This window comes from Haliaeetus albicilla, chromosome 5, assembly GCF_947461875.1.
Source record: "Haliaeetus albicilla chromosome 5, bHalAlb1.1, whole genome shotgun sequence".
Classification (NCBI taxonomy): domain Eukaryota; kingdom Metazoa; phylum Chordata; class Aves; order Accipitriformes; family Accipitridae; genus Haliaeetus; species Haliaeetus albicilla.
The window spans coordinates 17,916,167-17,932,485 of record NC_091487.1 but is presented as its reverse complement, the minus strand read 5'-3'; the positions used below and the strand labels follow the sequence as shown (position 1 = coordinate 17,932,485).

At 44.5% G+C, this 16,319-nt stretch overlaps 2 protein-coding genes across 2 annotated transcripts; one reads left to right on the top strand and one right to left on the bottom strand.

The window, feature by feature from the left end:
* Positions 1 to 1,107: 1,107 nt before the first annotated feature.
* GON7 (GON7 subunit of KEOPS complex) lies at positions 1,108 to 3,190 on the bottom strand. Its single transcript, XM_069783584.1, has 2 exons — positions 2,840 to 3,190; positions 1,108 to 2,736 (listed from the first exon to the last, which is right to left on the bottom strand). The coding sequence occupies exons 1-2, from the start codon at positions 3,036 to 3,038 to the stop codon at positions 2,609 to 2,611; spliced, it is 327 nt and encodes a 108-aa protein (XP_069639685.1). The 5' UTR covers positions 3,039 to 3,190; the 3' UTR covers positions 1,108 to 2,608.
* A 76-nt stretch (positions 3,191 to 3,266) lies between these two features.
* UBR7 (ubiquitin protein ligase E3 component n-recognin 7) lies at positions 3,267 to 14,927 on the top strand. Its single transcript, XM_069783583.1, has 11 exons — positions 3,267 to 3,434; positions 3,649 to 3,782; positions 4,661 to 4,721; positions 6,295 to 6,390; positions 7,504 to 7,557; positions 8,757 to 8,862; positions 10,105 to 10,289; positions 10,860 to 10,991; positions 11,388 to 11,550; positions 12,457 to 12,518; positions 13,349 to 14,927. The coding sequence occupies exons 1-11, from the start codon at positions 3,267 to 3,269 to the stop codon at positions 13,439 to 13,441; spliced, it is 1,254 nt and encodes a 417-aa protein (XP_069639684.1). The 3' UTR covers positions 13,442 to 14,927.
* Positions 14,928 to 16,319: the final 1,392 nt, after the last annotated feature.

Sequence of the window (16,319 nt, the reverse complement as noted above, 5' to 3'; positions counted from 1 at the left end):
GGAGAAAGAGGCTCCCCAAAAGGGGTTCAGAACACAGCCGTAGGGTAGGTCCTAAACCAGATATGGAGCGGGGAAAGGGAAAAAACCAAACCCATCACACTAAAGCTTTCTCTGCCTAGTTACCTTGCAGCAACTCTCAGAAAAATGAAGTTCTCTGTTGAGTTAGGCCACTTCCATCACAAGCAAAAAACTTACAGTTCAGAATTACATAAGGCCCCATGAAGCTCCAGTACCCTTTTCATTGTTTAAAAGTTTTTGTGGCCATAATAAGGACTAGAAATGATTCTTTACAGGCAAAAACTTGAGTGGTGGTTGTTCTTGACCCAATGCTAATTGGTATCTTCTGGAGTTCAGGTGCAGCATGTTACTGCGTCCAGGCTGACAGAAAAAGGAAGTACCCCATTGCTGGAGTATTACCTGAATTTACTGTCACACTAGCAAGTTAGGGTTTGTTAATTTAGACCATAGGTTTTCAGCCCATCGTGTGCCAGTGGACTACTTACACAAAGTTTATATATAAAGGCTGCAAATTCATGCCTGATGTTAAATGTTGCTTTTCAGTCATCCCACAGTTCACACCATTGTTGAGAGTGTTTAGGACTACAGTTGGGAGGGGGGAGAAAAAAAAGGAAAATGCTGCTCTCAGAGGTAGCTCTACAAGCTTCCAAAGCTGCAGAACAGAGCTCATAAAAGGCATCATCACTTTAGCACAGGTCACATGAAGGAGCCCTTCTGATACACTTATCAGGCTAGGTTTTTTGTACTGCTGCCTTTGCCATTTTGATAAGCCACTTCCTTCAATGCCACTTCCTTCAATAAATTATCTGTCATCTGCCCTAAAACACTTTAAGCATTTTATCACTTTGAGATTTTGCAGCCTGACAAGAGATCAGAATTAATTTGTGTAGTTTTCTCTCACCCTAGGTCCTCAGCAACTAAAGCTCCCTAGTCTTCAGTTGGTCTTTTCTCCTCAGTTATTTTCTGTCATATCTGCTGAGAGTAATGGGTTTGTGAATTTCTTAGAATAAGAGTACATCAAGATGTCCAAAATATGTTTACTGGACCTCTTTTCCAACTCCCCTGCCCCCCATTTCAAATGAATGACAATTTTGTGCTCATAAAAATTCATCATTTATTCTGATACTTTGTAATCCACACACAAGTCTCAAGGTCTGCTCAGTTTCCGTAATACATAAGCAAACTATGCCAGCAGAACACATCAAAATGAAGAAAAAAAAAAAAAAAAAAAAAAAAAAAAGGCGTTTTGCACTATTAAATCAGTCAGTTAATTTCTGCTAGGGAAGACTCTCAGGCTCCACAGTAAGCTCTGTGGATTGGCTATCAAGAATGTTTTATCCCTGTTCACAGAAGTGTGCGCCAAACAAAAACTGGGAATTAAAGTAACATATGGGAAGCACTGACAACCTTGCAAGAAGCATCTGTTACCTTAATGACAATCCACATACTGCATTATCGTCAAAAGAAAGGGCAAGCTACCTCAGTGGAGGGACTGGGTGGGTTATGCCGATTTATACAGCCAAGAACTGTTATATATCATGTACTCATAGGTGTTACTTCAACATTTGAACTTTCTCCCCCTCTAAAACAAACTACAGTAACCAGTGTAGAACCCTACTGCATTTCCCCTAATTTCTGCCCAAAGGTTTGTTTTTAGAAAGCATCTCCAAAAATCACTCTGCTCTTCTCTTACTTTTAGGTAGTGTTGAGAGTTCTGCATAGGCAGAATATTAAGCTGTGATGCTCACTTTATTTGACTTTGCTACCGAATGAGCCTAAAAATCAACCTGGATAAAACTCAGTGATAGAAGAAAGTATATAAAGACTGACTGCTGCATGGAAAAAAAAGAGAAAAAAAACCCAACTAAAAACCATTTGGGGAAAACAGGCTTAGGACAGACAGCAGTTTTTGAACTGTGGAATATTAATTATCAAAGTCACACTGATTTGTCACTTTCCAGGCTGTCACAAAACCAGGACTTTTTGAAACCAAGATTCCCAACTCTTTCAACCTACTTTGACCTTTTCCAGGAAAATACTTGATTGATAGGTGACCAAAATAAACCTTTTAGATGACAGGCAAAAATAACCTTCCATTGTAGGACTGTTCAGGAATGAACACGGTCCTACAGGTGTTTTTTAAATTGGACTACTACGGTGGTCTTGAATCGCTTTCTCTCCATACAAATAAAAGTTGCCTTTTACCATTTTAAGATCCTATCTGACAAAATAACTCTTTCCACATTTTATTACTTTACTTTAAAGGTTTAAAGTCACGTGGATAAATACTATAACTTGGAAAAAGTCATTAAAAATGTCGCAGTCGGAAGACTTGTGAGAACAGTTTTACATTTGGCAACTAGTTTACTAAAAATTCTTCTCGGCGTCACGTCGGTACCCTGTGAGCAACACACTGCTAACAGCAAGGCGCGTCCTTTCGCTGAGGCTTCCACGTTCCAATGGCGTCGGGACCGACGCTCCACTTTCACTAGAGGAGCAGGAGAGCGGCGGGCCCCCGCCCGCCCGGGGCACGTACGGCCGCTGCAGCCGCCGGGCCCCCTTCTAGGCCCCGACGCAGTCCCCAGGGCCCTCAGCGGGGCTGCTCGACTTTCGTCCGCTTCGGAGGGGGGTCGTCGGCGCTCGCTTTCGTGTCGACGTTGTTTTCGCCTTCATCCTCCTCGTCCTCGTCCTCGTCCTCCTCCTCGTCCTCGACATCACCTGCCAGGGTTCAGGCGCGGCGCGGATGAGCGGCGCCCCGGGGGGGAGGGGAGGGGAGGGGAAGGGACGGGGCCCCCCCGCCGGCCGTCCCCCCGCTACTCACCGCGCGGCCCGCCGCCGCCCGCCGCCTCTCTCTCCTCCTGCACCAGCGGCGCCAGCAGCTCCGCCACCCGCTCCTGCAGCTCGGCCAGGCCCCGCCGCAGCCCGCGCAGCTGGCCGCCCTCGCCCTCCTCCACCGGGCACGGCACCCGCACCGACCGCGTCCGCCCGTCGCGGTCCCTCAGCTCCGCCACCAGCTCCATCGCGCCGCCGCCCGACCCCACCCCCCCCCGGAAGCGCGCGCAGCCCGCCGCGCCGCGCCGCGCCCCGCCCCGCGGTCACGTGCCCCGCGCCCGCTGCCCCGCCGCTCCCCTTCGTGACGCGCGGCCCCGGTCACGTGGGGCGCGCGGTTCCGCTTCCGCTGTGGCGCCCCCTGGCGCCTCGGCCGCGTCTTTCCCGCCTCGGCTCGCCCTCGGCCTCGCGTCCCGGCGATGGAGGCGGCGGCGGCGGCGGGCGCCGAGCCGGGGAGCGGCTGCGGGGGCGGCGCGGAGGAGCCCGTGGTCTCCTTGGCGGAGGTGCTGGCGGAGAACGAGGAGCTCGAGAAGGAGGCGCGGGCCGTGCTGGGGGGCAGCGACCACGAGCGCTGCAGCTACTCCCAGGTGGGGGCGGGGCCCGGCGCCGCGGGGGGCGGGGCGGGGCCCGGCGCCGCGGGGGGCGGGGCCCGGCCGGGGGTGGGGCCGGGCACCCCGGGGGGCGGTGGGGGGGGGCGGGGGCGGGGCCGCCCGGGGCCGGGGCCGGGGCCGGGGCCGGGACCGGGACCGCGACCGGGACCCCCCGGCGGTCCCTGTAGCCCGCGCCGGTGTCACCCCGCAGGGCGCGGTGAAGAGGCAGGCGCTGTACGCCTGCAGCACCTGCACGCCGCCCGGGGGGGAGCCGGCGGGGATCTGCCTGGCCTGCAGCTACGAGTGCCACGGCACCCACCGCCTCTTCGAGCTCTACACCAAGAGGTACCGCCGCGCGCGGGGAGGGGAGGGGAGGGGAGGAGAGGCGGGCGGGGCGGGCGCGTGCCCGTGCCCGTCCCGGCGGCGGGAAGCGCGCGCGCGTGCAGTCGGTGGGTGGGGGCGGCTCCTCGAGCCCCCTCAGCCTGCGGCGCGCTGGGCCCGGCGCGTCTCCCGTGGCTTCTGCCGGCCCTGTCGGCTCCTCACAGCCGCCCCGGAGCGAAACGCGGGCCGGGCAAGCGAGGAGGGGCGTGTACGCTGGCCGTCGCCGCTTGCCTTCTCCTCCCGGACCCGACTGCTGGGACGCTCTTCTGGGGGCTGTGGTGTGAGGTGAGTTAGACAGGGGAATCTCCCCAGAGCCTCCTCCGCCTTTCGGTGAGGTGGGACAGCGTTCCAGTGTGTACCTCATACACTCTAGCAAAACTGCACAGGCAACTGAGGTCGGGTCCCTGAGGCGCCCGTATTCCCCCGTTCTCTTGGCGTGCCAGCCCCTTTTGAGTGAGAGCTTAGGTGTCTGAGGAGGAGGCAAGAGCTTAATCAGCTGCGTGGATCCAGCCTTCGGAAACAAACCAATTCATGCTCCTCTTCTGCCAATACGTGCTCGCGTTTTTGAGTGTGGTAGTTGCAGCACCCGGGGTTAGCTGTGCCCTTGTGGTCTCCCAGCCAAGCGCTGTTGCAAATGATGGTGTTAGCCGAGATCTGCCGAGAATGCTATGTGAGAGGGTAAGGCTGCAAGGCCCTTTGGCCAGTTCTGACTGATGCGATTGTTTAAATAGCTGCAAGAATATTTTTATGGCTCCTAATAAACTGCTGGGAATTGTTATGAACACAAAAGTAATGTGGTTTTGGTTAATAAAAAACCTGAAATGCTATGTTTTTCTTTCCAGGAACTTCCGCTGTGACTGTGGAAATAGCAAGTTCAAAAATCTGCAGTGCAAGTTACTCCCAGTAAGTTCAGACATAGGTTTCATACATACAGAATCAAAATAACAGTCTTGGGAGGTCGGTGCCTTGCCTCAGCCAGTGCTGACTCATGCGATGCTTCTGCTTTTCCCAGCAAGTCAAACAAGGCAGGAGTATTACAGCAGGAGATAAAACTGTTGAGGGACCAAAGGGAAATGTTGAGAGGAGAGAGAATGTTTGATCCTTGTCATCCATGAATGCAGCAGTTCTGCATCCATTGTCAGTGTATGTCAGAAACATGTCGTGGTGCCTGTGCTAATTATCTCATTAGCTTTAAGCTGGCTTCAGGAGAACCTTTTAGGGTGCGATTTTGCAGTTACATTAAGGAAATTTGGGGTTGTGCTGCTGTCAAAGGGACAGTCTCCTCCCCTTCTTCGTGGTGGCATTAGTGCCCTGATCTTTTTTGATAGGTTGTCACCAGAGCCTACTGATGGGATAGTTTTTTACTGTATCAAGCCCCCTGTGCTTTCATACTGGGTGGGCATTTTGGACTCGTTAAGTAATCGGTAATCTTCTGGGAAGCAGTGACAGGAAGCTGCTTGGCTTGCCTGCAGTGCTGCTCCCAGGGTAGTAACAGTCCAGATGTAGAAACAGCAAGTGGTTTTGTGTATGCCCATTTTGTCCTGGCAGGACTGGGATGGATCCAGAGCTAGTCAGCCTAGGGCTACAGTCGAGTGATACCCACAGAGACACCTGTGACAATTTTAAGATGTTACTGTTTCTCATTTGAGTCAATGAAATGGATCACGTGGTTGTTCCTCCTTCAGTTCAGTGCAAAATCAATTGTACAGGTTAAGTGACCTTCAGCATCCATCCATTAATCTGGCTGATTTAATGGATGCCAGTGCTCGCATTGTCCATTCTTCCTTTGTCAGAATAGTGGTAGAAGACGTTTTGTAGTAACATCATAAATGGTCACAGCTGTTTCTGCAGGGGCTGATGGTGGCCTTAGGCTGCAACTACGTGCAGTTCTGAAGCCCTCTGGCTGCAGCTGTATTAGCTGTTTTTTTTTAAATGGGATTACCTGTAATTGAATTTCATTCAGCATGTTTTGTAATTTAGATAATCCTCTCCTGTAGAGTGAGACTTATATGACATGAATTTAGTGGAAGCTTGGTGGTAAGATGAAACAAAGTTGGGTTTGGATCACAATCTGGATGTTTAATAAAAAAAACGGAGGGGAAGGTGCACAATAAATTGACAGATGTTGCTATAATGGCAGCAGGCGGGTGTGATTGGTGATCAAGACTCTTATATTGTTTTGGATTAGCAGTAGCTTAACAAACACCACAGTTGCCATTTGTTACAAAGTTGGAAAGACTGTTTTTCCTCTTCCTTTTGAACTTCAGTATTCCTCAAGTGCCCTATCTGCTGCTTGCTGTATAGAATAGGCATCTGGATAATATCTTTCTTTTTGGATTTTCACGCTGATGAGTATAGTGATTGCTTTTAGGAATTAAAGTGGAACAGGAATTGGGTTTCTCTAGATTATATGTATTTTCTGTCTTTCGTTTTTCACTGCATTGTCTATTGAGACTTTGTTTTCCTTTTCTCCTAGGAGAAGGGCAAAGTGAATTCAGGAAATAAGTATAATGACAATTTCTATGGATTATACTGTACTTGTAAAAGACCTTATCCTGATCCTGAAGATGAGGTAAGAAATACAAAAAACCAGCGGTATTCACGTATAGATGGTATTTATGCAAAATTGTGCAAAGGGCGGTCACTGAACTGCTTTACAAGGAAGATCCCACTTTAAGAAATCATATGTTCCATATTGCTTTTGGTTGTCATGTGCTGTATAAAATAATTACTTTATCAGGTTTTTTTTTAAATGGTAGAATATGTTTATGTCTTAAGGACAAACCATCATTTGGACAAAACGCTGCTGCAGTTCTCTCTGCTTTCCTCTCTCTAAAGTTACAGAGTTCCCTTAGGGGGTGGGTTTCTCATCATCTTGAGGAATGTGGCAAGCGCAGAATAAACACATTGCACATGTTAGGAGAGACTAGAATCTGCTTCCTTGTGCCTGCAACAGTGCTCTGACAAGGCTTGTGGGATGGGAGAGTCTGTCCTGTAGCGCTGGCTTTAGCTTTCCTTTACAATAGTCAGAATGCTTTTTCTCTGTCTGAAGTATTAAAATATACCACTTGGTTTGCACACACACACTTTTGTTTGCAGTCATGGAAGTTAGTTGTTTTTAAAGAATAAGGAAGGCACAAGTCTTTCAAATACAAAAAAGTATTTTATGAACTCAGCTCTCTGAAGTTCAGAGATAGCTAGACATTTCTAAAGAAATCATTAATAATTGTTTCATAGCAAAGCAGTTTGTACTGTACTGCATTGTGGACAGTTAAGTTAGGATTCTGGCACCCCTGTATAAACCTGATGACATCATGAATATCAATACCTTTCTTTTGCTAAGCTGCCTGTTCATGCATTTCTGTTCACAGGAGGAAAGATATTGATAGTGTATTAACTTGTATCAGCTCTTCTGTGTGAGAATGTCTTGTTCTACTGGGAAAACTAGTTTTGTAATAATAAGTGGGAATTTCCACAGTCTTGATAATACAACAAATTACATATGAACTTCAGGGAAGCAAACTGACTAATGAAGCAGTAACTACTTATTAATGGCAGCTCCCTGTGTGTGGGTAAAGAGGGAAGTGCAATTCACTTCAGCAGACTTTGCATAATACTGCAGTTTGAGGCTTGTGAAAGATTCTGGCTGTCGCTATTAGTGCTAATAATATGACCGTTCATCTAGATTCCAGATGAGATGATCCAATGCATAGTTTGTGAAGACTGGTTCCATGGAAGGGTAAGGAAACTTATAAGTAGCAGAATTTCCATTTGCATAGAAATAAGTTACTGTCGGTCAAGTTTGTATGGTTGTTCTTACTTGGGAAGGTTTGCTGTAGTTCTCAAAAGATTAGTACATGAGTTCTAAGGTATTTCTTTTCATCCTATGCAAAGGAATATTGGAAGTTTAATCTTACACTGCTGTCCGCTCCAGTCCAAAAAACCTAGGAAAAGTTCTACCTTTTTGAAGGTTACCACTGTAGAAAAAAATAACAACTTTATAACTGTCTCTCTAATTGGAAAATTCTAATCAGTATAATCAGTAGAGAAAAAGATTCTTACTCAGTCACATCATATTCAACTACCTGCATAGTTCTTCATTCAAAAGAATGCTTTTTAAACTGTAATTCCTTTAAGTAGCAAGAAACAAACTGTGTTGTTGGTTCCTGATTACAAACTTTGGAAAAGTCTTTCAAAAGCAGCTCAGCACTTCAGTGAATGTCCTACTTAATGTGTAAAGCATTAAGGATTCAGCTTCTTGTGCCTTGAAGGGCATGAGTGAAATTCTGTGTTTGGAGTTGCAGGATCAAAGAAAAAAAAAAAAAAGATCATTGGCTTCAATTATGGGTTCTGTAGGTAAACTATAGGATTCTTTTGTATATATGTATGTATGAAGAATGTTATGCTGCCTACTGTGAGCTTTGCAATAATGCTTTTCAAAAGAAAGCCGTTAAGTGCTTTTAATTGCCTACATAGTTCTCACCAGCTTATGGAGAGCTTTGGGACCTAATTCTTATGTTCAGTATGTGATCAATACGAAGACTTACAATCTCTTACACATAAGGAAGCAATCATAAAAAGTTATTTAAGAGTTTAAATGTGCAGTGTGCAAGAGGTATCTTCACCTGTCCTGTGTTTAGGACAGTTTAGAAGAATATAATCTAGAAATGAGATAAAGATAGGACTGAGATTTCTGGGTATGTAAAAGGCATAAAAGGCTGTAGAAAAAGAGAGAATTATTTCAGTTTTTCCCTGGAATTTTGGTCATCTCTTTCCAGTCTTTAAATTATGTTGATAATCACTGTAGAAAGTTAGCAGGAGTGTACACTTGTGCTGAAAATGTGATGGCAGTTGATGTTTTACTTCCCGTAAACCTAGAGTTGAGTCTGTTAATTTGCAGCGAACGCTTCACTGCTGCGTGCTTGTTTCTTTTGATAGCATCTTGGTGCAGTTCCCCCTGAAAGTGGAGACTTCCATGAAATGGTGTGCCAAGCCTGCATGAATCACTGCCATTTCCTATGGGCTTATGCATCGCAATTAGCAGGTAAAGAAAATTAAGAGATCTGAGCCAATATTTTGTTAGCATGTATTTCTCATATGTGGTTGATTAATGACATAATACTGTTTTAAGTGGTTGGAGAAATGATACTCATTATATTGGACAGTCGCCTTCAGCAGTGGAACATGTGGGGCTGCAGTAAGTGTTGTTAAAAAAAAAAATGCAGTTCTCATTCCTAAATCTTAATTCTGTGGTGCTCACTGTTTTATTTATTTTATCAAAGATGTGCTAGCACATAGATGGATGAAGATTTAATACTTGTCTCAAGGAACTTAATTTCTAAACTGGATCAAAGAACTGAAGAGCCATCCTAAGGGAAGCAGTGAGGCAAACAGCTGAGTATAAGAGGCTCTGAGCAGCGAAGAGTGAGTGATAGAGTGACCTGAAATGAATGTGTAAAACCTTATCTGAGTAGAACTGGGGCTGTGCTCAGGACATGTGTTCCCTGTGGTCATGCCAGGCCTCTGTCTGCTATGTGGTCTCTTTGGGATCGGAAGGGTAGATGACTTGATTTCTGTGGAAAGAGCTAGTTTCATGTACTCTCCTAAATGTTGCTTACACCAGCTGGTGATTGATCGCTTATGTGCCAGAAATTTCAATGGTGATTTTAAGGATTCCAAGCTGGCCTACCTGGAGTTCTCTTCCTTCTAATGCAAATACAGTACATAATGGGGTTTTTTGTTTGTTTTTGGTTTTCCTTCTTCTAACTAGCTATGTCACAGGGCACACATTTGAATTGACATCAAAAGAAAAACTTGCTTTAAATAAGGAAGTGGTTAGTGTAGTTAATCTGACATGGAGTTTTTGGGGTGTGTGTGTCTGGAGAAAATGAAGGACTCTGACACCAAGTCAGCAAAAAAGTACGCGACAGCTATTGAACCTGCAATAGCTATCAAGGGGTGTCAAGAAGGACAAGCATCTTAGTACAGAACTATCTCAAATTGTGATACCCTTTACCCTCTCCTAAGGCTTAGATTTTGGGAAGCAGAGTATTTTAGAATTAGGAGTATGGTAGGTGAAGAAGACTATGGTGAAGGAGGGAGCCATTTCTCTGTATACCTAGGTCACTGTGTCTTTGGACAGCTGTAGAGTATATCCAGGACCCTGCAGTGTATAAAGTGATCTAGATGCTCTTTGGGACTGCATTATAAAGCAGAGAGAACGTCTGTGGTAGCCTGCACATTGTCTAGTACAGAATTTTCATTTACAAGGGTATGTATCTTCCAGTTCCTGCTTTGACCAAAGTGAACTCCCTTGAAGATGAAGGGATTGTCCTGAAGGTTGAGGAAAGTGAAGAGCAGAAAAAAGAAATAAAAAAAGAAAGTGAAGTGGAACACCAAGAAACGAAGGAGGAAAAGCAAGTGGAACAGTTTAATGAACCATCCACTAGCTCTGGGTCTGCCTGTCCGGAGGTAAAATGTACCTTCTTTTCTGTCCTGTACATCTTCATGCTGATGATAGGTGAAGTAAAGCCCACCTCTTTCTGTATAGGTTCACTGAAGAGGTAAATGCTTTCAGTCTGTTTTTGTGTTCAGTCACTGACACCGCAAATGCGCGGTCTCTGTGGAGTACAGCGTAGGCTGTGGAACACGCTTGCAGAAGTGGGTGACAAGGGTGTAACGTCTGTTTGTGGATAGGTTAGATCCATCCCTTCTTGTCAGCCAGCTGGCCTTTACATTGAGGCAAATTCTGAGTTTTTTCTAATAGAGGAGTATTATGCATTGTAGCTGCATTTGCATGATAGTCGAGCTCTGATGTCTTAAACATTTATGGCTATTGCAGTAAATTTCTACAGAAATTTCCAGTGGAAACTGCTAAAACCACGTCAGAATCCGGATGTGGATGTAATGGTAATATAGGTTGTTTATAAAAATAAATGTGTCTGAGACAAAAGAAAAATCTTGCGTAAGGAAAATGACATGCTGGAAAGAACAGAGTGTATTTGATGTTATAGAGCACTGAACACTCTCATTTTAATTCAGGTGGTTACTAAGAGTGAGGAGCCAGTCTGCAAGCTGAAGGAACTCCAAAGCAAGGAATTTTTAAAAAAGGACACCGCCACCTTTTGGCCATCGAACTGGAGAAGCAAATTATGCACCTGTGAAGACTGTTTGGTATGTATTCTCTCTTCATCACCATCCTTGACATGGGGGAGGCAGGGAGGAGCTCCCAGAGAATCTCTGAAGAGAAGCTTGTAGATAAAATCTATGTAAACGTTCTTACTTTGCATATAAACACCTAAAAACCCCTTCCACCCCACATAAAGAAACACACTGAATCCTTTGGAATTAATACAGCACGAAGGAGCTTCTAAACATTTGTATTTTCTTTGCTGCTTAAATCCAGTATTGCTTTGGAAGTCGTTATGGGGAGATGCTTGAAATGCTGGATACAAAATGTACATTATTATTTTTATTGTTACTATTTGCAATACACAAAAAGGATTGGGGAAGAGCATCTCCACCTGAGAAGTTTTGTAACGTGACAGTAAATTTTACTTTATTCTCCAGAAAATGTATTCAGAGCTTGAAGTCCAGTTCCTGACAGATGAATGTGACACTGTCTTGGCTTACGAAAATAAAGGTACCAGTGACCAAGACACAGAGCGGAGAGATCCTTTAATGGACACCCTTAACAGCATGAACAGAGTCCAGCAAGTAGAACTCATCTGTGGTAAATACAACTTCATTTTTAGAATCTACCTTAACACTTTAAGTGAACAGTTTCCAATAAGAGATTAGTATCGGGTCTTGCAGTGTGGTGTCAAACTGTTTTTGAAGTAACATGTAGAAGACTGTATGACAGATTGCACACCCACCTCAATCAGGATTACTCTAGAGAAGTTTGTCCTCTCTGGCCTGTTACAGCTTTAACTTACATCGAGGAACTACATGGTGTGGGAACATTTCCTCTATTTAACATCTTAGATATTGTATTGATGGTAATTTTTTGTAACGTGAATATTTAAATGTTAATTTACACTTCTGCTGTCTGGCTTATTTATCTTACCCTGTTCTGTTGTTTTGGTAATCTCCTGTTGTCTGGGCGAGTGCCAGTCTGTGTGAAGCGGGGGTGCAGGGTGCTCCCTGGCAGCTTTGCCGCAGAGTATATTGACAAGGCAGTAGGGTATTTTGAGGTATTTTGTAACTGGAGCCGTGTTTCCCCCTTCTGAGTGAGGGGTTTGTGCTCTGGTGAGGACACTTGCCCAATCTTGAGTTCCAGGCTAGGACTTCCCAGAATGACCCATGCGTGCTTTTGCAGTGGGAAGCTGGGAGCAGGGGAGCAATTCACTGACTGAACTTCTATATGTTTCTCTGAAGATTAACCTGAACGGATAATCAGACTGTGTAGGCTAGTCTGATAAATTACTAGGCTTCTCATGTTTACCTGGACTTGCCTTTCTTTTTATTATTATTATTTATAATACAGTTCAAACCTAGATTTGTCTCAAGTAAATCTAACGAATGACAAGAGGAAGTAGAACAAGTTGTCTTCTTGAGCCAGTGTTGTGTTAAACTAAAGCTGGGTACCTTCTTGGTTTTTTTGTTTTCTTTCCCTTGCCTTTGCTTCTCCATCCAGAATACAATGATTTAAAGACAGAACTGACGGACTATCTCAGGAGATTTGCAGATGAGGGAACGGTAAGGCACAACTCACAGAATTTGTTTGCCAGAAAGCATGTTTTAAAGTACTGTTTAGGGATGGGTGTTGAATACTGTGATGCTATCGATGTTACAATATTTTTTTTCCTGTCTCCTGGGGTTGTTGGCACTGCAGTAGAAATTAAAAATCCCTGATTTCATTGCAATTTAAGTTTTATTTCCTTAATGACATTGCTGAGAGATAACAGGAACCTTACAGAAATCTGTCTATAAAGTACTGAGAGCAGTTCTGAAATTTAAATGAAACTTCTGTTGGTCTAGGAAAAGCATTCAGGAAAAAAGCTCTTAACCTTTTTTTTTTTCTTAGATTGAATTTAAACCCTTAGAAGAATAAGGACTGACTAAATATTGGCAAACAGTCTTGTCAGTTGTTTTTCTGGAGGAATTTTCATGCTATTATTAATCCACACAAGCATTTTGTTGGCTTATTTGCTAAATTGCCATTCTTAGTTACATTGTAATGAGTGAAGTGAGCTAGTGAAAATCTTGCTTTGTGTTAATTTTTCTGATGATAAAAGCAAGTGGTCAAACCCATTAAAAATACCATCAGGAGTTTTGCTCCATGTGCTTGTTCTACCTTTGGGGAGCTCGTTTCTGTGTTTGTATTCTCATTATAAGAGAATTTGGGCATTAATCATCTCTTGGGTACAACAGGAAAACTGTTTTGTAAGCTGTGTCAGAGAGATTTCAGGATACATGCTTTTATATGCCTTGTGTATTACATGTGGGATGCATGCAAGAAAAAAAAAAAAAGGATCGTTTAATTGAATTCTTGTACCACAACTTGGGTTTCATGTTGCTTCCCCTAGGTGGTTAAAAGAGAAGACATTCAGCACTTCTTTGAGGAATTTCAGTCACGGAAAAGACGACGGACTAACAGGATGCAGTACTACTGTAGTTAGACTGAGAGGGTCTGGGTCTGAAAGGAAAACTGGGAAAACAATACTCATTGGCAACCAGAAGAGGCATCTTCAGTGTTCGGCTTCTCATCAAAATCCAACTGTCCCAAGAAACATCTTCATTTTGTCTCATACTTCCTTTACTTGTAGCGACTAAAACATGTTCTTAACAGGTACATTGCATTTATAGGGATTTCAGTACTGATCGACTTTGCATTCCACTCCTGAAAGCTGGCCGTGTCTCCAGGGGGAGGATGGCTTGTTCCAAGAACAGTGTGTGCCACATGTATTCCCTTTAGCCTTTCACCTGTTCTACTGTTAGTGCCTACAGCTGTACGCTGCACTAAAACCCGGGTGGGGTCTGCCTGCCCTCCCCTCTGTGCAGTGCAGGCAACACACACTCAGGGCGCTTTGCAGGGCGGGAGTGCGTTGCTTTCCTGCTTTAAATGGCTGTGTATCATCTCTTCGGGGTGCAGCAATTCTAGCAAAGGCTGCCTGCACAAAGCGAGTGTCTGTTTACGACATGGAGGGAGGCAAAGCTCCTGAAAGGGGTAAAGCAGGCATGCCTTATGGTCATGGCTGTTGGGTGAAGTTGCATTCTGGCATTTGGGTCACATCAGCTGAAGTAAACAGCACTGCACTTCCGCATGCTCGCTCCCCACTGTGGAGGCGCTCCCTAGGCAGGTGAAAAATGAGAAACTGTAGGTTAGGCTTGATGCACCAGAATGTTCTGTTTTTATAAATTCAAAAACTTTGTTTCTAATATTGTACAGTGATGTTTTACACACAAAAATTTGTCACATGAACTTTATCCACTCACTAGAATATAAACAATATCCAGGAGGAGGTACTAAATTACAAATTAAGCATCAGAGGCGGGTTTGTTATAGGACTTCTAATGCGCTTTGATTTTAAAAACTAGCCTACTGCAAATTATTCTAGTTCCTAAATGTTCCTGAAAACACTGCAGCATCCTGGAATTTTGCTGCAGTATAAAACGTGATCTTTTTATAACCACTGTGATAATCATGGAACAGGAGCTGTTCTGCTGACTTTTAAGAATCTACACTTAGCTACAATTAAATACTGACTTTTCATAAGTTTGGAGCCTAATGTAGTTTTTAGTTCTCTTTACCCACAAACCCCAAAACATGCTTTAAGAAGGTTCTAATTTTAACTCCTGCTTTACGTAGTTGGAGAATTTCTTTACCAGGGGGTACTATTCTGCTTCCATGATGACTTTTGAGAAGAAAATCAGCCCTTTTATCTATCATTCTCCCTATTAATTGTTTCTGACCACGTTATTTACAAAAGCTAGTTCTAGCATAGAGGCTCAGTTCATCAGTTTGTTTCATGCGAAATGACTAGTTGCTTTTAAATTTAACTCTGGGTATTGTATGTGCTTTTTTTGTAGCAACTGTTATGGGAGTTGTAACTGCATATCTAACTACACTATCTATCTAAAAATTAAATAACTGTTCAATCAGTACTCTCTTGTTTTTTTGAAGTGCTGCTGCAGTGTTTTGTTTCCATCCACGCTCCAGACAAACACAGGGCAGCACAGCAATGGCCTGTTGGCCGGGGGGCCAAGGTACATCTCGGGGGCTGAGTCAAGTGTTGGGCCAAGCCAAGCCTGGTATTCCTGGACCTTTGCCTCCGCCCTGACCCACAACATTGCAGGCAGGTGTGGAACAAGGGCTGGCATCTCACTTGCAAGTACAGTTTTGAGCTGGAAAAAAAAGAATGGGATGATGTTTCATCTGTATTGCAGTTCTTGGCATGTAATTCACTAAAGGGGAGAAGGTGCCCCTTTAGAAGAGACAAGTACTGTCCTGGGTTCCAGCTCTGAGCTCCGATCACCAGAACCCCAGGTTTTCCAAGTTGTGGTGTCCTCCCCCAGTGTATGAAAAAGTAAAAAAGCAGAAACAGGTACCAGGGTGCAAGTCAGTACTACAGCGAGGCCCAGTCCCACCACTTGCTGTGCTCAGGAAATGACAGCAATGCTGTCTAGAGAGAGATCAGTTGCAGGAAGTTTTTTGAACCAGGTACATAATTTCCACAGAAAGGAGTTAATACAGCTACACTTGCACACCACAGGGTCAGCACTGATGATGTGCATTGTCCATTCTTGGCATCAGCCTGTACTACCGTCACAGAGCAGGGTTTACCTGAAGTGGGCCCAGCCCCTAACTATCACCTCCCCCACCTTCTTTAACACAGTTTTGCTTTCTTCCTGAAGGCTCCCCCCGAGGGAAGAGGCAGAGTTAGCAGACTTAGAAGAACGCTGTTGCAAAACGCACAGAAAGCCTGTAACAATACATGTTAAATTTGTCTAGTTTAGGAAGTTGCTCCTAGAACTCAACTTCCTGGATGTAGGAATGAAGGTGTCAATAATTAACAGTTAAGACCACACAGTACTCTCGCTCCCCACCCCCACTTTATGTCAGGACATAACCCACAGTTATGTTGCTGTTGTACATCAAAGTGAGACTAGTCAAGGTTTTCTGCTGCTGGATGACACACTTCTAGACTTGAGTCATCTCTCTGAAGTAGTGAAGCAGTTGTTTCTGTGAAAGAGATGTCATGAATATTCAGCTGATGCAGGATAACTGCAACTCCATAAGAGAATGGTGGGTACTTAACGAGCAGCTCTGCTGAGAAAATACACACTTCCTAGATCAAGGGCTAAGTCCCACTGCCTCCACTACAAGTAATCCTATTGCCTTCAACAGTGAATAGTCTCAGTCAATTAAGCTCCAGCCAGAAGAACTCACTGAACTACTTCAGTGAAGTGCTCTTCCTTTTTCATGAGCTGCTTGAACAGTGCCACTAATTTTGAAGTCCTCTTACACTGGTTTGTATCATATCCTTGAAGTTCAAG